General features: G+C 41.0%; 1 protein-coding gene across 1 annotated transcript in view; it reads left to right on the top strand.

Moving 5' to 3' along the window:
- The window catches only part of DYTN (dystrotelin), a 51,987-nt gene that overhangs the window by 7,872 nt on the left and 18,109 nt on the right, over positions 1–26,006 (top strand). The window contains exons 3-9 of the mRNA XM_036253293.1: positions 2,043–2,241; positions 4,199–4,284; positions 4,803–4,903; positions 9,657–9,728; positions 9,969–10,132; positions 13,345–13,456; positions 14,788–14,936. Of these exons, the coding sequence (XP_036109186.1) occupies positions 2,043–2,241; positions 4,199–4,284; positions 4,803–4,903; positions 9,657–9,728; positions 9,969–10,132; positions 13,345–13,456; positions 14,788–14,936 (883 nt within the window). The remainder of the gene's footprint in view (positions 1–2,042; positions 2,242–4,198; positions 4,285–4,802; positions 4,904–9,656; positions 9,729–9,968; positions 10,133–13,344; positions 13,457–14,787; positions 14,937–26,006) is intronic.

The following is a 26,006-nucleotide window of genomic DNA, read 5'->3' as shown; positions in this document are numbered from 1 at the left end:
TTAAAATGTACCTATTTTGTACTTTTTATTCTTCTTGACATCAGAAACAGCAAATAGTTCTACCTAAAGAAAGATATCCAAATAAAAAATTGAAAGCAAAAATGTCCCATCCACAGAGACAAAGCATGCCATGAGTTCCAGGCGGCAGGATCTGGGGAGCATCGCTGCATAAATCTCGTGGTGAGATTAATGGACAGCAGTATTATCTGCTTTGCTGTAATACAGAACTCTCAGCAGAAGTCACGGGCGTCCCGTGTGCAGTGCAGCAGGCCGAGGTGATAGGTTTTGCGATTGAGTAACGATAAGAGATTTGGCAGCCTGCAGCCAGGTTTTTATTAAAGTCACATCCTGGAAACTACTCCTCACTTCTTTAGACTCTCCCCTGAAAAGCAGCACCAGAGAACAAATAAAAAATTTTATTATACTTGCTAGATTTCTTATCTGCAAGATTGATTTACGAAGTACAGAAAAGCACAGGGTTTTATCATTTCACAGGCTGAAGCATCTTAAATGCCAGGAGCTCTTGGTGCCCCTGACATCCCCATCTCTCAGATGATACAGTTGGGTGTTTATTAATTTTGTCTGTCATCCTCCGTCTGTAAGAAGCCATAGGGTTAGTTCTATTTCGTTCTTCCTTGTATTCATTGCCTTGTAAAATGTTTAGGAGGTGGTAAAAATATACAGAAAATAAACCATTATTTTTTATAAGCAACTTTGGTGTTATTTAGTGCCTTCCTCAGATAATAATATGAATGGATCCAAAATCAAAAACAAACAAATAAAAAATATTACTGCAGCAATGGTGGGACCTTAAGAGTGATAGTAAATTCAGCAACTGCTCTGCCATGACTCAGTAGCTCTCAGTTGGTTAGATCCTTGACCTAAAATGCCAAGGTTGCAGGTTCAAATCCCAATCAGGGCACATACAAGAATCAACTAATGAATGCATAAATAAGTGGAACAACAAATCAATGTCTGTCTCTCTTGCTCTCTCCCTAAAAATCAATCAATCAATAATTTAAACAATTATTTAAACTTGTATCAAGATCACCGGGGGGGGGGGGGGGGTTGTTTGCTTCTTTTTTGTTAATCTTTACCTGAAGATATTTTTTCCATTGATTTTTTTTTCTTTTTAGAGAGAGTGGAAGGGAGGGAGGGAAGTGGAGAGAGAGAAATACTGATGTGAGAGAGACATAAGGGATCAAACCTGCAACCCAGGTACGTGCCCTTGACCAAGAATCGAACCTGAGACCCTTCAGTGCACCAGCTGACCCTCTAACCACTGAACCACACCAGCCAGGGCAAGATCATTGGGTTTTTTAAACAAAGGCAATTATACATTGACACACAGTATTCTTCTAAAGCTAGGTTGGAGACTGGAAAAACAATATTTAAACATGAAAAGCAAATTTGCTCAATCAACTTAAAGAATATAAAAATGTTTTCACCAACCTTTCACCAGGGTCCTAAATTTTTCAAGTTTCTCACTTTTTCTCCTTTCAATCTCTTTCTATAAGGCGCCATCCTAGAGGTTATACTGTAACAATATCATAACTGTGCTTCACTAACAGAGCACTTTTCCCAAATCACACTGGCTGTCAGGATAGTAACGCCTGAATTACGCCCCAGAGATATGTATCCAAATAGTGGTCATATCTAATTTTCTTTAGAGGAAATGGTTGCCATAAAAAAAAAAATCTGGCCCTGGCCGGTTTGGCTCAGCGGTTAGAGCGTCCACCTGCGGTCCGGAGAGACCCAGGTTCGGTTCCCGCTAAGGGCACGTACCTCGGTTGCAGTTTGTCCCCGGCCCTGGTTGGTCGTGCGGGTGGCAGCCACTCGATGTGTCCCTTCCACATCGATGTTTCCCTCTCTCTCTCTTCCTCTCTCTCCCTCCCACTCTATCTGTACAAAAAAATGGAAAAATGTCCTCGGGTGAGGATAAAAAAAAAAAAAAATCTGAAATACGCGGCAACGTTTGCTGTATTTGAAGCCTTTTGTTCCCATTAGAAGATCAGACTCAACTCTCCGTTTGCTTTCTACAGTGGACTTGATTGACAGTTCTCAGATTCAGGACGTCCTACTACGTGGAAGTTTCTGGGAAGCGAGACAGAGCCCCCTGTCTGTGCAGCATCTTTTTCAGGCCCTCCAGGAGCTGTTTCAGAGGGTCAGGGAAAAGCCAGGGCACACGCATCCCAGAGCTGCGGAACTCACTCTGAGCCTTCTCACAACGCTGTATGACAGGTGAGGGTGTAGAGGTCACACTATGACCTCAAGGGCGGTGTTTGGTTGCCGCTGGTCATTGACCATTTGGAGTTGTCTAATGTTCGCTGATGGATATATAAATGGCTTTTTTGTTTTCCACGCATGTATTACTCATTCAGGAGGGGGACGAAAAAGACATGCTTATCAGCTTTACTGACATAAATGACTCTGGATTGAAAAAAGGGAAGAAATTCCACATTACTTATCTCTCATACAAACTCATTTCCGCTCTAGAGACCATGCACACCCTCTGCTGTGGCAATTACACATCCATGCATGTGAAACGTGCCTTTTGCCCTTCAGTCCTTAGTAGCTTATTTCCTTGCTTCTTTCTTTGTAACCAAGGATTAGTTTTTGTTGTTTCTTAAGTGGAGCAAGGTTGAATAACCTGTGTATGGATGGCTGACCTATTGTCTTAGTCTGTTTGGGCCACTACAACAACAATACCATAAACCAGGTGGCCTAAACCACGGACACTCATTTCTCATAGTTCTGGAGGCTGGGAAGTCCAAGGTCAAAGTGCCAGCCTGCGTCTGGTGAGGGCCTGCTTCCTGGTTCATAGGGGATCCTCTACTCCCTCAGGTGGCAAAGGGGGCAAGGGAGTGCTCTGAGGTTTCTTTGATAAGAGCACTAATCCAATTCAGAAGGGCTCTGTCTTTGTGATCTAATCATTTCCCAAAGTCCTACCTCCAAATGCCATCACACTGGGGGTTAGGAATTCAACATATGAATTTGGGGCAGGGTGACAAAAACAATCAGTTCATTGCACCTACAAACCAGTTTAGACCATGTCAAAGGCTTGATTACGCATGTCCTGGAGTCAGCGGTGTGTGCATGCGTGGATGTGTGTTTCTCTGTGTACCATTCTTCTATCTCACTCATTCCGTTTACCTTACATGGTCGTGACCCAGCAAGCCTCATCCTTTAGAACGGACTTTTAAAAATTCATAGTGAATGTGATACACTTGGAAAGTGCAGAACAGAGTAAAGAAGAACTATCACCCAAAAGCCTACCTCGCAGAGGCAAGCACAGTTTAACCATATGGCAAATCCCTTACCGTGTTTCCTTTTCTAGTTCTGTATTTATTTTTAATTGCACATGATGTATAAACATGTTCCCAAGTTACATTTTCACGATTACAGCCTTCTTAAACATTAAACTTTGACTATCATTTCTGATATTACTGCCTGCTTCTAACAGTCCTCTTATTCTTTTTTAAATCCTCATCCAATGATGTTTTTCAATTGATTTTTAGGTAGAGTAGAAGGGAGGGAGGGAGAGAGAGACATAGATAGAGAAACATCGATGGGTTGCCTCCCGCATGACCCAGCCAGGAGCAGGGATCAAACCTGCAACCCAGGTATGTGCCCTTGACTGGGAATCAAACTCACAACTCTTCTGCCCAACACTTTAGTTACCGAGCCACACCAGCCAGGGCTCCTTTTGCTTCTAATACATCGTTCTGTAGGTGTGGATCCTGCACAGCTGGGGGGCCAAGGATGCGTAGGCTGTAGGTGAGGGTCTGTGAACTGGTGGATCTCTTTAAATATAAATGTTTGCTCCTTTCCCCTGCCTTCCGGTCCTTGTCGCTGTTGTTTGGTTTCCAGACCCGTGAGCCCTGAGGAAGTGAGACTACCTGCTCTGTGAGGACAGGGTGGACCCTGTGTCCCCAGTGCCCAGCACAGTGCTGAGCAAAGAGGAGGCACTCAATCAATATTAGCTGGACACATGAATGAATGAATGAATGAATGAATGAATGAATGATGGATATTTTAATTAAATTATTAGTCTTGTCAAATTCTAGATAAAGAAAAACAAACCGTGAAAAGCTTGAACTTGTTAACGTCCATTAGTGGTTAACGTTTTTTATAAACCACTTCACCAAGAACGACGCCGCCTTTCCCATTCTTGTCCCTGTGTTTTGTTGCTATGCAGCACGGGAACTGGTTTTCTCCAGCTTGCTCCTGCAGCCGCTGCCCTGATTGCCCTCTCGGGGGACAGTCCTCTTACCAAATACAGAGGTAAGAGACGCAGGAGTTTTGAGTGTCTGAAATGCAGTGGCGTCCCAGTCCCCAACACATTGCCTTCCTCCTCACTCCGCTATCCTGGCCACGTGGCTCCTGTTGGGCATCTACTCAGCACGACTTGGAACTTTTTAAGATGTTAATCTGTGCTTTCTACTTATTCACTACTTGGTTATACTTGGTATTCATTTGTGTAGGGATTATTCAGACACCCAGTGGTTATTCTTCTAAAGGCTGGGACCCTCCTCACATTGCTATTTACCAACCTCTTGGTCTTCATCATCAATGTGCTGAATTATCAAGGGTTTGAAAAGTGAACTGGGTTTTCAGAAGTTATCAAATTATCTAGCTTGGGAAGCCTTCAAAATAGAAAGCAAAGAGTCAAGAAAAGAACTTTCCTTTTTCTCCCCCCTTCATACCCACAAATGCACTGTTTAGAATTCAAAGCACATACTCTTCAAAGATACATTGCAAGAATTTAATTTAAAGATTTCCTTTCCCCCTTCTGTGTCTAGCTCTCTTTCAGCTCTACGCAGCAAATAACAGGGGAGGTTATGATGCCGGGGCACGCATGACGCGAAGGGTTTTGAGAAACCTACTAACAGATCTACAGCAGGTAAATCTCTAGTGCTTAAGAATTCTACATTTGTTCCAGCTATTAGCCACATTTCTTATTAAAGGATCTGATTTTTTACAGTGTCGATTCTACCTCCATAGAATTCTCCATGCAGCTCCTCTGCTCTAGGGCTGCTGCTGTTGTCTGAGTACAAGCCTGATCTACTGCAATCACTTCCTAACTGGTCTCCCCAACTCAAGCCTCTCCTCTCTCCAACTCTCCCCCCGCCCTGCAGCCGGTGACTTTTCCAAATGCACACGTCACCCTCATGCCTAAAATTCTTCATTGGCCATTCAAGTCTGTAGAATAGAGCCTAAACTCCTCAGCATCATAAGCAAAGCTTTCAGAGTTGGAATCAATCCTTCTCTTTTCAAAGAGAGGTAGAATCATGATTCTCATACAAATATAAAATAAACATATGTCCAAACATTTATTTAATAAGAGGTGGTGCTGGTAAAATGTTACAGCTAGTTGAAAGAAAGAACCAAAAAACAGACACACTGAGAGATTAGGAATCTTAAAATGAATTGGCTTTTGGGGGAAAAGGGAGAGTTGTTCTTCATCCAAAACAGAATTTATCTACAATTCTTATAGATAAGAATTATTTGCATTTAGATCAGTTTTCTAAAAGTTCATTTTAATCTCTACAGAGTTGTAAAATAAGCTAGCAAAGACAATGATACATATCTCTAAAGGCTCAAATAATCCCCATTGAAAAGATAACTAGTGGTTTCTTTTTGCTTATTCCATAGTGTTTAATTTTCTTTACATTCCTTACACTCATTTCGCACCTGCATTTCAAAATCTATGCTGTGCTGCATGCGCCAAGTTCCCCATCTATCTGCATAGCTGCCTATCCTTCCACTTGACAGTACTGCTCATCTTCCCAGATCATTCAAATATTACTCATCTCCTCACTAAAACCTTCTTTAACTCCCTTTGTATACATTTGTTATAGTACTTGTCAAGTTTTTGTCATGATTATTACCTAGACATATGTTTTCCCCACTAGATTGCTCTTCAAACTCAGGATTATATCTCATTCATGTTTATTTCTCCAAAGATTTGAAAAGTGCCTGGTAGTTAGGCCTTCAACTAATGCTTAATGAAATGCAATTCAGAATATTCAAATAGGTAAGATTTCCATGATTTCCTGTGCTTTAAGATGTGGAAATTTAATATTGTTGTTATCTTTACCAGACAAGGGAATTTAACCTCCTTAAAGAAAATATGTTACTTAAACGTTACAATTTTGTGAAATGTTGTAACCAAGCAAAGAATTTCTGCAAATAGATAAGCAGGCTCTGGATTGCCTTCTGTGTAAGTGGATGTCATCCCACCGTACCTTTTACCCATTTAGAGGATGTCCCTGTTCTTTGTCCAGCTTCTACAAAATCCCCACACTACGTTTTCTGCACAGGTGAAGTCATAACTTTCTGTCTTTTTTCTCCTGGGTCTAGGCTGTTAGGGAGGGAAAAAATAATCTTTTCCTCTACCCATCTTAGGTTTTCTGGCTGAAACCCTGTAAATTGGATTAACAAGAGAAAAACAAACAAATTTATTAACATGGGCATGGGAGCACCCAGTGATGAGTAACTCAAAGAAGTAGTTAGAACTCAGGCTTTCATACCACCTTAAGCTAAACAAAAGAAAAGAGGTTCTGAGCTTCCGAGTTAGGGAAGCAAATTATGAGAAGGTGAACAAGGGTGGGTTAATAAGGTTTGTTATTTAGGTTTAAGTCTGATCCTTCTCCATGAATAAGTGTTGATAAGAGTTAACCTCTTGCCCTGGCTGGTTTGGCTCAGCAGTTGGGATGTTGGCCCATGGACCAAGCGAGTTCGACCAGTCAGGGGCACGTACCTTGGTTGCAGTTGGGTCCCCGGCCTGGTCGGGTTGTTCAGGAGGCAACCAATCAATGTCTGTCTCATATCGATGTTTCTCTCTCTCTCTCTCTCTCTCCCCCCCCTCCCTCCCTTCCTACTTCTCCCTCCCACTCTATGTGAAGATAAATGAAAAAATATCCTCAGGTGAGGATTAAAAAAAAAAAAAAAGTGTTATTCTCTTGCTGTTAGGGAGGAGACATCTTTGGCACATGGAAATTTCCTTTATAACTGTACATTTTCTTTACAACAGGAAAACTTGTACCCTATTTTTAGAGCTTTTCTTGCATCTACTGTTTCTCAATGGCCTTTAGCTCAAGTAACTCATATGCCAAAGAGACATATTTTCATGGGACATATTTCAGTACTCTTTGGGACCAGAGATTCTGAACTGGAGATAGTCGTGTTGGGGGTGGGGAGTGGGTATGAAGGAAGGTCATCAAACACTGGGACCAAGAATATGATCTGGAAAAAATCTATTCGAAATTACCTCTGCTTTGCTTTGGCCTTAATATTAACATTTTATGTTCTTATTGATCATAATAACTAATGTTTAACTTATTCTGGAAATTTTAAACAACATTTAAAATGTTCATATTTCTTTTTTTTTTTTTTATCCTCACCCGAGGACATTTTTCCATTTTTTGTACAGATAGAGTGGGAGGAAGAGAGAGGAAGAGAGAGAGAGGGAAACATCGATGTGAAAGGGACACATCGAGTGGCTGCCACCCGCTCGACCAACCAGGGCCGGGGACAAACTGCAACCGAGGTACATGCCCTTAGCGGGAACCGAACCCGGGTCTCTCCAGACCGCAGGCGGACGCTCCAACCGCTGAGCCAAACCGGCCAGGGCGAGATGTTCATATTTCTTAAAAGAGTGATTTTTAAAAATAAATTAGTAAGGTTGAAACATCAGACAACGTTATTTTAGGGCTGTCTGTTCTGGTGGTTGTGGCGCACATGGATCTCATGGCCTTTTCCGCGGACTCCCGGGCATGTCTCGGGGAATTACTGCTTCGACAATCCCTGCACCCAGGACTCACACTGGTCGGGCCAGAGAGAGTGGGACGTCTGTCCACTCATACAATCAGACTTCTAAGACTGGCGTGTGTAGGTGGATTTGATGGAAGAAGATGGACTGAGGGGCATTTTGCTCCTCCTGTAGAGATCCTGTGCTTGCCTCCTGATTACTACAGCTGGCCCCAGGCTAACACCCATCCAGCGGGCCTACCAATCTGCCCTGTTTCAGGCTGCACTGAGGTCAGTGAGCTGCAGAAATGGCAGCTTCTGCAGAGCTCTGTCCCCCCCCCCCCATTATTATGCTCCTGAGAAAGCTATTAGGAAGGCGGAAATTTGCATAGCAAATTATCATGCCATTGACTGCTATTAAGAACTCAGAGGTGGAGTCCCATGTAAAACTCCAGGTCCCACTCTGGTTCAAACCCCTCCCCCAAGAATGCTAATTATCATTTCAAGTGGTGTTCTGCCTGTGCCAGCTTGTCATCTAGTCATGTTTAATTCTTCCGTAGAACACCTGCAAGAAATTAGTCAAATGGACGATTAACACCCAGAACCTTGGGGCACACACTTAAAGCCAAAAATGTAGGCTAAAATCCACTACAGAAGTGAATTTTCTGGTGACCAGTGTCAGAACCACCGTGCTGGCAGGTCAATCCCATCTGATACACACCCCTTATTTCACAATTAGGTTAAACCCCTTTCGCAGGGCTCAAGGACAATGTCTAAGTAAGTGGTCCAGTTAGTTCACCAGCATTTACAGGCCAAAGTATGAGTAATGAGCTATTTTTTCCAGACAAAGGCTAAATAACATAGGGAGTAGTTTCATGTTCAGCTGGTGATGGGGTTATTATCAATTTAAAGTACAAGCCATCTTGTCACGATTACACAAATGTTTGTTGACTTCTGCCTGGCTAATTATCAGCAAAGTGGTTCTAAGTGCCACTTTCCTGATTAGGAGAATGTTTATTCGAGTTGATGGACTCAGCAGGGAGGTCTTTGAAATTACTTCTGAGTTTGCAGCCCGCTGACAGCCTGTGCGGCAGACGATGTCAGACACAGATTTAGGACCCATGACCAACTGGGCATAAGTGGAGGTGACAGGTAAACATAAGTGTGCATATAGATAATGTCAGGTCCAGGTCCCTGGCCATCTTGGCAGTCACAAGAGATTCTTAGTCCCTCAGCTAAACTCCTTGTGGTGAATGTGATTGAAAGAAGGAAACCACCAAGGGAGTGTAGACTGAACCATCAGAATACGCATAAGCTTGGAGTGTGACACAGCTTTGTGAGAACCCCTCAACAGAGTTAGGAGTCTTGGGGAGGATCTCAGTTCTGTAGCTATAATTTGCTTTGTTTAACCTTGAGCAAAATACCAAATCTCGATTACCCCTTGGTTTAAACAAGGATAATAATTACTGCCCTACCCCAGAAATTGGCAACTGCTAAAATGAGATCTGAAAGTACTTGAAAAGGTTTTTCTTAAAACTACTCTGAACTTGAATACAGTATCGTTATATGTAATTCACAGGTAAACAAGGGCAAAAAAAGGGTTGAAGTAATTTGACTGGAATCATAAGCGATGGAAGCCATCGATGTATTGCTCCAATTGCCAGGCTTTCTGCCACCTCCCCCATCCTCCCAGCACCTCTTCTTCCCACTTGTCAATCTACTGTCTCTAGTGGTACATTGCACACACCCCGCACATTCCTCGTTTGCCTGGATTGAGAGTTCATCCGACCTCCGACATCAGTTCTTGTGACTCCATGGCTGTGAGCACCACCAATAAGGCATGTTGGTGTCCACAGGTGCCTACGTTTTCTAACAGCTAACATGGAGTTTTTTACCTCTTGTAGATCCCAACTGTCGTGGGTGAGAGTCGTGCTCTGTGCTCTGTGGACAGTGCTACACGCAGCTGCTTCCAAGGGGTGAGTGTCGTGCAAACGTCGCAGGGAGCCGGGGCAACTGAAATCACAGAACCGTTACTCCACACAGCACTCAGACGGCCCTCCTGAGGAGGCAGACTTGCCTCTGACTTTTCACGCAATGAACTTTTTCAGCACAGCTCACAGAAACAGAGCTGGAAAAGGAGAGGAAAATATGTTTCATCTGTGCTAGAGACCGAAGTCATTTCTGGAAACACATCAAAGTGTGCCGTTGTTTTTCAGGTGCTGAGCCCAGCAATCAAAGAAGAGAAATTCCTGTCCTGGTTACAGTCCGAGCCTCCCATCCTCCTGTGGCTCCCGACCTGCTACCGATTGTCAGCCACTGAAATGGTCACTCATCCTGTGCGGTGTAGAATATGCAGGAACTTCCCAATCACGGGACAGAGGTACAGTCACTTGTCAGTGTTCCATGGACAGTCATTCTCCAAATGTAGCCATCTCTCCAGAGTCCTTTTGTGGTCCTCACACATCGGAAACTCAGTTGATTCTTGGTGGGGTCAATAATTTCCTGTATGAGGGATCCTAGTTAATAATAAGTATTTTATCTTCTATAATTAATGGAATAAAAAATTCTTCCTTTGATATATACTCTGACCAGTAGGCATTTTTATTCCTCTAAGGGAAAAAAGTTTCGGCCGTTGTTACCAAAATAATCCTTTTAAACACTTTGGAGACATCCATAATATAAACAATAAAATAGTAGGTTGCCTTTAATAAATGTTTTGTTTGTTTGGTTTTTTTTTATCCTCACCCGAGGACATTTTTCCATTTTTTATTCAGATAGAGCAGGAGGGAGAGAGAGGAAGAGAGAGAGAGAGAGAGAAACATCGACGTGAAGGGACACATCGAGTGGCTGCCACCCGCACGACCAACCAGGGCCGGGGACAAACTGCAACCGAAGTACGTGCCCTTAGCAGGAACCGAATCCGGGTCTCTCTGGACCACAGGCCGACGCTCCAACCGCTGAGCCAAACTGGCCAGGGCGCCTTTAATAAATGTTAAATAACTGTTAGGTTGTGTGGTTTATATGGGTTATTTCATCTACAACGTGTGATAACTCTATACAAGGCGGTATTATTATCCCTGATTTGCAGAGAAGCTAAATGACTCGCGTGGGGTCGGTCACAGGGCTCGCCCGTGGCAGAGGCGGCGGTCGGGTCCAGCGCCCTGCTTGGCAGTCGTGGTGCTGTGCTGCCCCCCTGCGCAGGCGCTGAGAACTCTGCGGACTCACCCGGCTCTTCTCCAGAGCAAAGGGCGTACGTGTTGGAAAGCTAGGTTTGGAGGCAGGACAGTCGGATCCTTGAGAATGAGTCAGATCTTTGAGAATGACAGCCAAAATCCCCTCTCAGGGGAAGGATGTTATAGGTCTCCCATAAATAAAACAACATGGAAGTGAAATCAGAGTTATTACTAAAATTTTGGGGAGGAGAGAAACCAACAGATCCAGGCCAGCCCCGGCAGACGCCCTTATCATGATGAGTGAGCACAGGTGTGGGGGCTGAAGCTAAGGAAGGACTGAAAAGCTGGGACAACCAGGTAGCTATGGGGGCAGAAAAATAATTTTCCTCCTACCCTTCTGAAGGCTTCTGGTTGGACTGATAATCAAATTAACATGAGACAGATTAACAGGAGAAAATGGCCAGATTTATTATATATGTACATATGGGGATTCCTTAAGAATGTGAGACCCAAAGACACATTGGGTAGTTGGGGCTTATATGCCATTCTAGACCAAGGAGAGGGAGGCAGGGGCGGGGATTTCAAGGGGAAAGTGGGCAATCACAGGCAGATGAGAAAGAGCAAACATGTGACAGACAAATGCTTGGCCACCCAGAAACAATGGGACACACAGGGGAACCTAACAGACAGACCTGCTCGGACTCTCCCTGTCCCACACTTAATTCCTATGTGCTCAGGTGATTATGGCTGAGGTTCCTTTCCTAAAGCAGGTTTTTCTGTCTGAAATCTTTTAGGCAGGCAAGGGGAGGAGGGAAAACCACAAACAAACCTCTTTTTGAGCTTTAATTGTTTTCAGCTCAAAGGAATCTACATGCCAGGTTGGCACATTCTAGGGAGACTTTCTGCACCCCTACATTGCTAAAAGTAAGTCGAAGGAGGAGGTGCCGCGAGGGTCAGGAGTGGGGAGGATTCGGGGCCTGGCTCCTGCCCTCTCTGTTTCTCATCTCCGAGCTTCTAGATTTTAACTAGCCCCAGATCTCAGACATGCTCCCCACAGATACAAAATAGGTCTGCTGGGCCCACAAAAACTGGAAATCAGGTTTTAATTTTGCTGAGAAAATAAATTGGGTTTGAAAAGAATTCTGAGGACACAGTGAAACTTCACTCATGAAACACCCAGCAAATAACTGAACTTTAAACAATAAAACATATAAATGAACAAGACTATTGAAAACCAAGCAAGCTCAACCAAAGAAATCTCCACACTACAATGAAAAATAAACTCTTTTTGTATGGGACAGTGGAGGAACACGAATATTATTTACCACATTCAATGTATGTTATAATCACTTAACCAATAAACAGATATTAACGAAGCAGTTACTGTGTCCTGCACTGGGCCAGGTACAGAATTCACTCTGCTGTTATATAAAACAGCTTTTGCATTGAAATTTTTTTTTTTTTTTCAAAATCCTTATGTGTGACTTATAGCAGATATTATTATTCCTGTTTTATAAAAGAGTTTCAGAGTGTGAATAACTTGCTCAAGTTACTGAAAAAACAGCAGAGGCAGACAGCAGTGCCACACTTCAGTTTTAGATTATGTTTCTCTCTATCGTGCATGAGGTAGCTGGGTGATCTGGGCAGGGCCTGTCACCTCTCTGGGCCTCCGTTTATTTGTTAGTGAAATAAATAGGGGTGGGTCAAATAATGTCCCAGGCATCTTCTAGCTGTCGCCTTCCGAATCTATTAGAAATTGCTTGCCTGCATTGCAAGCCTGACCTCCATCCTGTGCGTCTGGCTCTCGTAAACTCTAGCAATAGCCTCGAGGCTTTTCATTTTAGTGAGCTCAATAAAGCCATTTTAGAGAAGTGTTCTCAGATCTGGAGGTAGCAGGAAGAGGGCAAAGACTCTACCTTCTAAAGTAAGAGAAAGTACAAAGACCAAAGACTGTTTCTAAGCCAAGTGTTAGATTTTAGCAGCACTTGTCACATTTATGTTCTGTAATAGCCATTTAAGGTTGAGATGAGGTTGGGGAAAAAACTTGCTTCTCTGTTGGTAAAGGCATCAACCACAGACAGTCTCATTATCCACACTACCCCCTTGCTCATAAACCTGCAGGTAGTTTCAGAGCACAGAGGAACTGAAGCCAGGTTAGGGTCAACGTTCTGCCCTAGAGGAGTCAACCGCAACCTCCTGTGATACTGGGTAAAGCAGCCAGTACCAGTGGCTTAGCAAATAACCCTCATTAAAATATGTTCCTTTTGTTAGACATTTCATGTAAAAAGTGTAAGTCTTCCCAATTATGCATGTTGAATGACTTTCAAAGCCTTGTAAAAACTTTGCAAGGCTGAGACGGTAGGGTTGACCAGTCCCAGTTTCCGGGCGACGCCAGCCACACTTCCGTTTTCATTGGCAGGTACCGCTGTCTGAAGTGTCTCAACTTTGACATCTGCCAGGTGTGTTTCTTATCCGGTCTTCACAGCAAGTCCCACCAGAAGTCTCATCCTGTGGTTGAACAGTGTGTCCAGGTAACATCCAACCTATCGTACCAAACTGATCGTGGATCGTATCAGCACAAGCTACAGCGGTTTAAAATGTTCCCCCCAGGAAAACCGCAGAGGGCTCCTTTCACCTCATTAATATTTAAGTCTAAGGAAGTGGCAAATGAACCTTAAATGTCTCTCAATATAAATATGTTTTCTTTACATTGTAAATTTTAATAAAACTTTCTGGGGACAAGAAAGGGCCAAGCAGAGTCCTGTCTGAAGCCCATCCCAGCCTGGGTCCTGGTGAATGTCCGAGGTGTGAGAGGGCGAGCCATTGGAAATGGCTGTGGGTTATGAAGAAAGGGCTCTGGTTTGGTAAAGATGATGCAACGAGGCTTCTAGTTGTCAGTACGTTGGGGGAGTTTTCTTTTTTAACATATCGTTTCCTGAGCCCTAAACGTCAAGCATTTTTTTCTCTAGGAAAAATAAAAGAGAAAGATAGCTATCTCAGTTTTGAGTAGAAGATTATAAAACTAAGACTTTTTAAATAAAATATTAAATATCCAGCAAGAGAATTCAAATCTTTCTGAGAAGAGAGATGAGATAGTAAATTATAAAGAAAGAGTATTTACATTTTATTTTTGGGGGGAAGGACACTTTCTTCTTATCACAAAGTTTCTATGAATCAATTTCTCCATATAGATGACATCACCCTCTAATACCACAACATTGAAATATCTTGATTAGCTTTTCAGAGGGCAGTTTTCTCTTATTCTCCCCTTTAACAAGAATGGTCCACAAAGTCAAGTGCCTGGATCTTGCCAAATAATTCCCAGTGGGCATTGCTTTACTAAACTTTATTAACCCAAAGCCTCAGGTTCATTGGCCTGTGATCTTCCTCTTTCTAAAGCTGATGGGGGAACTAGGACTTATCAGTGTTACACTGACACCATGTGGTCACTTTGTTATTACACTTTAGATTTCAGGAGTTGAAATTTTTAATAACTCATTGCATTCCTTCTTTGCCTTTTTTTTTTTTTTTAAGAGATTCTTAATGTGGGGTTGATGGGTGGACTTTAGGTGGTCTGAGAATTTTTCTGGGGATAATGTCACGGGTGATGATCCTATTCTCAAAGGAATCCACAACCCACATATTAACCACAACCACAGACTTAGTCCTTCTTCATCCCCGCTTCTAGCTTTAAAATTCCACATTACTGCGTTGCTCTAAGGAAGAAGAGTTATTGTAAAAGTTGGGGGATATTTAATTTGGAAACTTATGCTATGTGTACATGTAGACATAGAAAACATAAAGAAATTCAAGTAGGAAGAAAGTAAAATGAAATTTTCTGCAATGTTGGCCATTCCAGCAGATGTCGGCGAAGGAGAATACAAAACTTCTCCTCGGGACTCTCAGAAACAACCTGCTCCAAGGATGCTATAGGAGGAAAGAAGCTGCGAGAAGGCAGTGGCTGCTGGATCAGGTGAATCCAAAGGCCATGGCTGACCGAGCACGGGCCAGGTGAGTGTCTGAGTGACAGGCCTGCAGAGTGTCAGCCCAGGGCCAGAGCAGCAGCTGTCATTATGCTGATGATCCTAAGGAAGGTAGGAGGAAGGGGAGGAGGTAAGATGCTTTCCCCTTCTAGAAATGACCTTTAATTTTAAAATAGGACAAGAGGTGCCCGGCTGGTGTGGCTCAGTGGCTGAGCATTGACCCATGCACCAAGAGGTCACCAGTTCCATTCCTAGTCAGGACACATGCCCAGGTTGTGGGCCAAATCCCCAGAGAGGGGCATGCAGGAGGCGGCCAATTAATGTTCTCTCTCATCGATGTTTCTCTCTCTCTCCCTCTCCCTTTCCCTTTCTCTAAAATCAATAAAGAAGATGAGAAAAAGTAAAACAAGAAGCAAACATACCTTCAAGTGGCCCATCCAATTATTTTGAGTTATGCCAACTAAACAGCATCAGACACAAAAGATTTTTAATATTAGAGTATTTGAATAACTTTGTTTTGTATACCTACTTTTTTTTTGTCGGTTTGCCTTTGAAAATGTAATTTAGAATTAATTTTTTTTTTTTTTTTAATAAGAAAAGACAGTTAGTATTCCATCACTCACAGATTAATGCTTTTCACATGTTAGTGTTCCAAAACAGGGGTTATGCTATAGATGCAATTTTTCATTCATCTTTTCACCTACATTAAATAAAGAGCATTTCCCACGTCATTAGTTTCCAAAATGTCATTTTCAATGGCCTCACTCTCGTCTTTATAAGGAAGTGCCATAATTCACAAGCAATCCCTTATATCACTAGAAATTTTAGTTATTTTCAAATTTTGTTCCCTAAATTTGGTTATCAATATATATATATCTATCTTCCCATATTTTTAACATTTTATTAAGATAAATTTACTCAAGTAAAATCTTGGGTCAAAATTTGTGAATTTTTTTTTTTTTTTTTTTTTTATCCTCACCCGAGGACATCCTTCCATTTCTTGTTCAGATAGAGCGGGAGGGAGAGGGGGAGAGAGAGAGAGAGAAACATTGATGTGAAGGGACACATCGAGTGGCTGCCACCCGCACGACCAACCAGGGCCGGGGACAAACTGCAACCGAGGTATGCGTCCCCAGCGGGAACCGAACCCGGTCTCTCAGTACCACAGGCCGACACTCCAACCGCTGCGCCAAACCGGCCAGGGCGTGAATTTTTTTAATTCTCAAAATTCGGAATGCCAAATTGTACTCCAGGGGTCATCCCAAAGCTCACGGCACCACCAGCAGTGTACGAGATCACCCATCACATGCCCAATCACCACCCTAAAGATGCCTTTACAAAGTCTTTGTGACCTTAATTTTTGAAGTAACCCTTTCTTCATAATTTAAAAATTCAGACGGTAAAGGGAAGAGGTACTATTTCCTACAGCTTATGATCATTGAACTTTTGGGAGGAAAAAACAGAATTGTTTATCTGCTCCTATTTTATCTACAGGGAGTATAAGAAAAGCTCATTTTAAATTGGTAATAATGTATTAATTTCTTTTGTAATCTTCTAATCTTTTCTCTGACATCCACCAGTACATTTCTATCTCAATCCCAGGCCCTATTTCTGTGGTTATTTTGTCACTTTGCAACTTGGTATAATTTAAAAATATATTTATAGCTCTTTAAATGAAAAAGTACGTATAGACTTCACAATGAGATGGCATTCATCATGTCTGTGTCACATTTGCTAGCAGGTTGATATTGATATGTCCTCCTAAAATTTGTGTGTCATCTGGATGTATATCTTTAATAGAGTACAAAGAATTTTAACTTTAAAGTAAAAGCAAAGATATCAGGTTCTAATTTATCTGTCTTCTTCAATCCATTTATTTCACCTTTCCCTAGAAGAGTAACAATAAAATGTCAAATAGCCATTCAGATTTATTGAATACTTGATATGTTGTCTAAATTCCTACATTCTCATAGTTAGAACACAAAGAACTGTATTCTTTTTTTTTTAACTCATCTTTATTGTTGAATGTATTACAGATGCCCTCCCCCTTTTTCTCCCATTGACTCCCTCCTCCCAATCCCGCCGCTCTCCTGCCTTCCCCATACTACTGTCGGTGCCCATTGGTTATACACACATGCATAGAAGTTCTTTGGTTTATCTAATCCCGCCCTCCCTCCCCCTTTCCCTTTGAGGTTCATTAGTCTAACAACCAATTTGTACTTCTTAATTCCTTCATCTTTTTCACCCATCCCCCAAGCCCCAGTCCATCTGGCAAGCAACAAAAAGTTCTCTGTATCTAGGAGTTTTCTATTCTGCTTGCTCATTTTGTTTGTAGATTCAGTTGTTGATAGATATGTATTAATTGCCATCTTATTGTTCACATTTTTGTTCTTCTCCTTCAAGAAGACCCTTCAACATTTCATATAATACTGGTTTGGTGGTGATGAACTCCTTTAGCTTTTTCTTGTCTGGGAAACTCTTGATATGTCCATCAATTCTAAATGATAGCTTTGCAGGATAGAGTAATCTTGGTTGTAGGTCGTTGCTTTTCATCACCTTGAATATCTCTTGCCACTCTTTTCTGGACTGCAAAGTTTCTTTTGAGAAATCTGCTGACAGTCTTATGGGAGCTCCTTTGTAGGTAACAAACTGCTTTTCTCTTGCTGCTTTTAAGATTCTCTCATTGTCTTTAACCTTTGGCATTTTGATGATGATGTGTCTTGGTGTGGACCTCTTTGGGTTCAACTTGTTTGGGACTCTCTGTGCTTCCTAGACTTGTATGTCTGTTTCCTTCACCAAGCTAAGGAACTTTTCTGTCATTATCGTTTCAACAGGTTTTCAGCCCTGGCCAGTTTGGCTCAGCAGTTGAAGCATTGGCCTGTTGACCAGAGAGTCCCAGGTTTGGTTCCCGCTAGGGGCACATACCAAAAACAAACAAACAAACAAACAAACAAACCAAAGGTTTTCAATTTCTTGGTCTCTCTCTCCTCCTTCTGGCACCCCTATGATGAGAATGTTGGCACGCTTTAAATTGTCCCAGTGGCTCTTTACACTATCCTCATTTTTTTGGATTCTTTTTCTTTTTGCTGTTCTGATTGGGTGTTTTTTACTTCCTTATATTCTAAATCGATGGTTTGCTTCTTGGATTTACCTACTCTACTATTGATTCCCTGTGAATTATTCTTTTTTTTTTTTTTATCCTCACTCAAGGACATTTTTTCCATTTTTTTGTTCAGGTAGAGAGGGAGGGAGAGAGAGAGGAAGAGAGAGAGAGAGAGAGAAACATCGATGTGAAAGGGACACATCGAGTGGCTGCCACCCGCACAACCAACCAGGGCCGGGGACAAACTGCAACCAAGGTACATGCCCTTAGCGGGAACCGAACCCGGGTCTCTCAGGACCGCAGGCCCCTGTGAATTATTCTTTGTTTCAGTTAGTTCATCCTTCATTTCTGACTGGTCCTTTTTTTTATATTGTTGATGTCTCACTAAATTCCTTGAAGGTCTTATCAAGTTCCTTGAGCAACCTTATAACCAGTGTTTTGAACTCCGCATCTGATTGATTGCTTATCTCCATTTTGTTTAATTCCTTTCTTGGAGTTTTGTTCTTTTCTTTCATTTGGAACATTTCTTTTTCTCCTCACTTTGGCTGCTTCCCTGTGATTGTTTCTATGAATTAGGTAGAGTTGCTGTCTCCTAGGCTTTGTAGGGTGGCCTATTGTTGTAGGTGTCCTGTAGGATCCAGTAACACAGCTTTCCTGATTACCCCAGCTGGGCACTCGAGGTGCACTCCTAGTGTGGACTGTACACGTTTCTGTTGCAATTGAGTCTTGATTGCTGTTGGCACGTCAGTGGGAGGGATGTATTCAGGCTGATCAGCTGCAAGGACTGACTGTGCCCACTGACCACTGGCTTCTGACTACCTTGGAGGATCAGCTGTGTAAGGGGCCCACCACACAGAGCAAGACTTACTTCATCAGGGCTCTTGTACCCACTGAGTCTGCTCATTGAGTGTGTCACTTGTGGAGGTGGTTGGGTGGTGGTGTTTCAATGTGGTCTGAAGCTGTCCACTGGGTGTGCTTATTCTGGGGCAAGGCCAACCACTGCCTGTGTTCTATCCAGGGCCACCTGGCATAAGCTACAAAGTGACTTGCAGAAGGCTGCTTCTTGCGCTGGGCTTGGAGGTGCCCAGGAAAAGCCAAGTTGTAAACCAAGGCTGGCTGCTCCTAGTGTCAGGCCTGGGGCCACTTAATGAGAGGTATGGGGCTTGCTGAGACCAGATGCTGCTTGTTCGAGAGATTTCAGGAAACTGAAGCAAGATCCAAGACAGGCCAGTCCTATGGTAAAGCCTTTGCAAACAGCTAGGGTGGGCCCAGAAATTGGGTGGGGCAGGGCCTCCAGGAATCACCAGGGTGGGGCAAACAGTGTGAGCCAGGTTTCTGGAGTCCCAGATTGGTGGCAATCTGCCTGTCTTGTGAGGGAAGGGCTCATCAAAGGAACATCAGCCTCTGCCAGCACATCTATCCAGGAGAAAGCCATCTCTCCAGCCCTTGTCCCGAGGCCAAAGAGCTCAGTTCTTCCCTGTATGTCTCTTGCACCCCTCAAACTGCCTTCCCTCCTAGTCTAGAGAGAGCAAATCTTAGTAAATCAGTGCACGGGCCCTATAAGAGGAACTTTCTGGGGTTCCAACAGCCTCCGCCTGCCTCAGTTCCCACTGGTTTTACAGCCAGAAGTGATGGGGACTTGTCTTCCTGACACTGGAACCCTGAGCAGGGCACCTGGTGTGAGATGGGGACCCCTCAGTCCTCAGGGAGGACCTTCCCAGCCGAGGTGTCCTGATTTTTATCTGCCACATGTGGGTGTGGGACCAGCCCGTCCACCTCCGCCCTCCTACCAGTCTCAATGTGGCTGCTACTTTAATTCTGTAGTTGTAGGACTTCCATTCAGCTCAATTTCAGGCGGTTCTGAATGATGGTTGTGTTGTAGTTCAGCTGTAATTTTGATGTGGTTGTGGGCGATACCACATTTACCTACACCTTCATCTTGACCCGAAGTCAAGAGCCATAATCTTAATTGCATTTCTTTTGACCACTGAAGTCTGACTCATCTTTTAAAAACACAGATATGATTACATTTTTCACATGCTGTCTCCTTCAAACACCCATGCCTTAAATCCCTACATTATCTTTCCATTGTTTTTAAGCTAAACACTAAAAATTATAGCGTGATTTAAAAAAGTCCTGCATATTTGAACTACCCTGATAACCTCTCTATTTCATCTCTGTGCCCCAGCCCCCACCTTGTTTCTCCAGCCCTGATTCCTCCCTCTTCCCCATAAGACTAAGCCAGATCCCCTTCTCTTAAAACTTCAACTTTTACTTTAAAGAATTGGTACCTATAGACCACCTCCCTGAATGGCTTGACTCCTCACCTCCTAAAGGCTCACAAAAGGTCTTTGCTCAGTTGTCATCTCACCCTTAGGGCCTTCACTGGCTCCTATTTAATATTTCAGCCTCTGTCTTTACTCTGGCACTCACTCCTCCTCCTTTGCTTTACTAGGATTTTTTAAAAAGCACTTGGTCAATATCTGACATCCTATATATGTTACTTTTTTTTTTTTTGCTAAAATGTAAGCTCAAAGCAGAAAAGCCTTTTATTGTTTTCAGTTGTATTGCCAGAACCTATAACAATGTCTGAATATGATGAATGCATAATAAGTGTTTGTTGAATGACTGACTGAATGAATGAATAATAAAATGAATGGATGCATGATTAAGAGACTGATGGTGGTAGACAAGGTGGGTTATAAGCTCTTAGAATGAAGCGTGAAAGAGTGTTGCAAGAATAATTACCCAGCATTGGAAGATGATGAGGTTTGATTGAGCTTGGGACAGATACACAGAAACCTTGTCCTCAGACATCTGTATGTGTGACCTTGGGAAAGCCACTTCACATATCTATGACTCAGTTTCTTCACCTGACAATACAGATAACCTGTCCTTCCTGCTCCCAGAGTGGTATTTGTGGAGATACGAGGAGGAAAGGAATGGCAAGCACTATGCCAAGCTAAAGGTTCTTTAAATGTCAATGTGTTATTCTCTCTTTACCAAGTGCAATTGAGTTGTTCTCCAAAGTAAAATTCTGAGGTAATAATTTTCAGTTTAGCCTAGATATTGACGAGTGTGGCAATGCTGATCAGTGACTAATGAGAAGAAATGAATGTGAAATATTACTGTTTTACAATGTGACAATAGACAGAAACACAACCTTAGTATCTAAGTTGACCTAGTAGTGCTGACTGCCTTCTAAGAGATTAATAGTTTTGCCAATGGTACGTGCCCCTAGCGGGAACCATCTATTGATTCAGCAAATATTCTTCATGATAATAACCCTCCTCCCTTTGGATGTGGATTCAGTTACTTTACACGTAATAGTTTACATTGAGAATATTTTTATTTATGAAAACATAATTGAAAGCTAGGTACCAAATATCACCACTGTTATTAAATATTTGGGGAAGTTCTTACAAACATAATAAAAAATAAAATTAAAACAATGAAAAGGAACAGAAAAAATTACTTCCATTTTCAGCTGCTATGATTGTGAAGCTCCAAGAAAGTAACTCTAGCAAAAACTACTAGAATTAATAGGCTTTGAATGGTGAAAAATAAAATATATTTGCACAAATTAATTGTTCGTTGCTATACTAGAAATAGCTAGATGTTTTATAAAAATCCCCTTTACAATGTCTCTAAAATATATTTTAAAAAAATAACTAGAAAAAAAAAGATGCACAAAAAAATAAAAGATCTATCTATGTAAAGAAAACTCTAATAATTCACTGAGTACAGAATATAAAACCTGAGCAAATACAGAACACACCAAATTCCTAAAAGGAAGACACCAGTATTAACATGTCCATGCTCCAAAATTAATACAATTGATCCTCATTATTTTCAGATTCCATATTTATAAATTCACCTGCTCACAAAAATGTATTTGTAACCCCTAAAACCACTACTCACAAAATGCTTTCTTGGTCACTTGCAAACATGCCTGGATGATTTTGTAGAACACTTGATGATTTGGCGCAAGGGGGAAGAATTGTGGGAGCGATCCCCTCAGCAGTCCAGAGGGATGGGGTCCAGTGCACATGTGCAGGGGTTGCCTTTAGAAGAGTGGCATCTACTCCACATGAAAATATACACGAGATTTGGACCTTGACCCACTTCTGGAACTGTCTTATAGGAATAAAAGCAACTCTACATAGGAAATCAGGATAAATATCATAGCATGCGAGGACAAGGTAATGGCTCAGAAACAGGCTCCTGGTTCACTGGCGGAAAAATGGTGGAACGTGTATGATACAGACATAGAACAGAACATAATGAATCTACTCAAGAACCAATTTTAGAGCCTCTTTATTATACTAGAAGGCATTCACCATCAGACATTAAGAGAAAAAAGGCAAGAGGCTGAATAATGTGTGTGGACTAAAGCCAATTTTGGTTCAAAAACAAATTCAATATATATTTTGATGTTTGTAAATATTTGTATGAGTACAGGAAATAGTGCTGCCGCCCCCCCCCCCCCCCCAGTATTAAAACTGATCTCAGGTGGGGAAGGAATAGTGTCTGCCATTCACAAGATGTATGACAAAGAAGTTACATGTTACCCTGCTTTTCTACCCCAAATGCCCACCCCTTAACAAATAGTTAAATGTACTATAGAATAATTGCTTATTTTCCTAACTCTCCTTGCATTCTGTAGAAAGAATCACATTATGTAAAAAATGATTGTATGTTTATCTGTTATTAGATGTGAGGTCTCTGCTTTCTTTAAAAATCTTTTTTAATCTACAATAACTCAAGACGGTCAGAGGCTTTAAATAGTTTTTGAATAAAGGAATGAAACTAAATGGAATTACATAAAATTTGACCTTAGACTAGTCTGCTCTATTCTATGTTGTTTCATATACAACATAATAAACACACTTAGAACCCCTAGTATCTGACCTGGACGAGATGACCTGGGGATTTCCTGTAGTTGTCACTGAATGTCTGCATTCTTATTTCTAGATTGTCGGGGCTGGGGGGGAGGGATTTCCGATCCTATTATTAGCTAATTGACTATCAACTGAGTAGTTGGAAAAGAGCACAGAGAAAAAAGTTGGGCTATTTTATTGCTATTATTTAAATGTTAAATTTAATATCTGATTTAACATTTTCTAAGATTCTCCTCGATGTCATGCCTGATCATTAAAAATTGTTACAACCCCTCATAAAACTCTCCTTTATAACAGGCTCTCCATCCAATACAATAGCTCTAAAGTACCAATGTATGTAAGTCCCCTTGGCCCAGTGAAAACAGCAGCCACGAAGGCCTCCAAACAAATATGCCAAAGGATGTCTCGGGCTCAACAAACGGATGACAGCAGTCCACATCATCAGGTGAGTCCGAAAGGGACAGGGACCGTTGTTAAGGCACAATTGATCTGGATCATTTTGTAATGATGCAATCAGATTCAATGAATCATTCCTTTAGTTTGGGGAATATTTTCAAGATGTTCCTATTCATCTTGTGGTCAAGGAAAAATGTAGGAACATATTTTTAAAATAACTTTTTAACTTCAGTCATAAAGCGCTACATATTATAGGAAATTTGGAAAAGTCGTAAAAGAACAAAGACCAAAGTTAAAATTGCAATCAATCCATAATATAACCATTGTTAATATTTTGGTATACTTTCTTCCCTACTAACTTTTTAATATAGTTTATATCATACCATAAAATGTATTGATTATGTAGTTCTTTATCAATGTAAGTCATGTTGTGAGCATTTCCATTGCCATTACAATTCTTCAAAAACATCTTAATGGTTGTATAATTTTTATTTAAATGGACTTAATATTATTGAACACCTTCTCTGTTATTGGATATTTGGGTTATTTCTGATTTTTTTTGCTATCTTTAAAAATTTTACTATTGAAATTCTTGTACATTATTCTTTGTACATGGTTGCCCAATTATTTCATTAGAATATTTCTTAAAGTGGAATCATTAAATGAGGGTGGGAACATTTGTAAAACTCTTCTTACTTATTACAAAATTGATATTTGGAAAGGATATACTACCAAATTACACTCCCAGGAAATTCAAGTAACCATCTCATTCGATCCTTGCTAATACTGACTATTACCATGTTTTATATTGTGTTCATTTTATGAGATGAAACTTCTTTTTCTCCACATGGTTTAGAGGGCAATTATTTTTTGGCTTCTGTCAGTGACCTCTGCCAATTTCTACTGAGGCATCAGTTTGATTTATTAATGTACTTGAACTTTTAAAAACTTAAGTTTAACTATGGGAAGCCTGTCTTCATAATTATTTTCTTGTTAGTCTTATTTATAATGTGCCTGGCTATCTAGACATTTTCAATTCTTATGAATATATAATCTATCTTTTCTGTTATCACAGTTTTATGCTTGGAAAATTTTCTCCATTAAGAAATTAAATGACTTCTTAGCTGTATTTGCTTTAACATGGTTTCATTATTTTCAACATCTTAATGTTTAAGTCTACCTTTTATTTTGATGAATGATAAGAAGTCAGGGTATTCCTCCTACTTCTACTTTTTACTGAAATAGCCAATTTTCTCTAATCTTAAATATATCTTTTTCTTTTTTTTACTTCTGTGTAGTGGTTCCTTTAGTATAAAATAAAATGCTCACCATTTTAGAATGTCTTTTACTGCTATCTATTCGGTTCAGTTGCTTTTAATTTTATTTTTATGTATGAATACTATTTGAATTATTCTAGCTTTATGATACCATTAACACATTATAGAACAAGTTTTCTCTTTATTATATATTATACTTTTTCTATTCAAATTGCATTTTTTTATGATTTTTTCACACCATCAATTTAGGCCATATGGGATTATTTACGAAGTAACCCGATGTTGATAGTTTCTTTTTTTTTTCTTGTTTTATTTCAATTGAGATAGAATTGACATATAACATTATATTAGCTTCAGGTGTACAACATGATTCAATATTTGTACATATTGAAAAATGCTCACCATAATAAGTCTAGTTAACATCCATCACCATCCACAGTTACAATTTTCTTACTACGAGACTTTTAGGATCTACTCTCTTAGCCACTTTCAAATATACAATACAATATCACTAACTGGAGTCACCATGCTGTACTTTACATCCCTGGGACTCTAAGGGAAGCTTATACCTTTTGACCACTTTCACCCAATTCACACCCCACCCCCCACCTCACCTTACTTCTCCGGCAACCTCCAGTCTGGTCTCTGTTATCTAAGAGCTCAGTTTTTTATTTAGTTTTTTTTTTTAATTGATCCACATATAAATGAGATGATACAGTATTTGTCTTTTTCTGTCTGAATTATTTCACTTAATGTCCTCAAAATCCACTCACGTTGTTGCAAATGGTAAGCTTTTCTTCTTTTTAATGGCTGAGTAATAATACATCATAAATAAAGATCATGTTTTCTTTATCCATTCATCAATAGATGGACACTTAGGCTGCATCTGTGTCTTGGCTATTATAATAATGCTGCAATGAATAGTGGGTAAAGATCTCTTTTCAAGTTATTTTTTTTGTTCCTATCATATGATAGTTTGATTTTTAATTTTTTGAGGAACCTCCATACTGTTTTTCAGAGTGGCTGCACCGATTTACTTTTCCACCAACAGTGCACAAGGGTTTCCTTTCCTCCACACCCTTGCCAACATTTGTTATTTTCTGTCATTTTATAGTAGCCATTCTAGCAGGTATGAGGTGATAGTTCATTGTGGTTTTGATTTGCATTTCCCTGATGATTAGTGACGTTGAGCATCTTTTCATGTACCTATTGGCCATTTGTATGTCTTCTTTAGAAAAATGTCCATTCAGATTTTCTGCTCATTTTTAAGTTAGATTATTTGAGGTTTTGCTGTTGAGTTGTGGGATGGGTAGATAGATGACAGACAGGTAGATAGATAGATAGATAGATAGATAGATAGATAGACAGACAGACAGACAGACAGACATATGTTTTCCTCAATGCACTCTCAGAACTTTGTG

Source organism: Molossus molossus, unplaced genomic scaffold (genome assembly GCF_014108415.1).
Source record: "Molossus molossus isolate mMolMol1 unplaced genomic scaffold, mMolMol1.p scaffold_m16_p_11, whole genome shotgun sequence".
NCBI lineage: Eukaryota > Metazoa > Chordata > Mammalia > Chiroptera > Molossidae > Molossus > Molossus molossus.
Note: the sequence above shows the minus strand (reverse complement) of the source record. Positions and strands in the feature narration are given on the sequence as shown.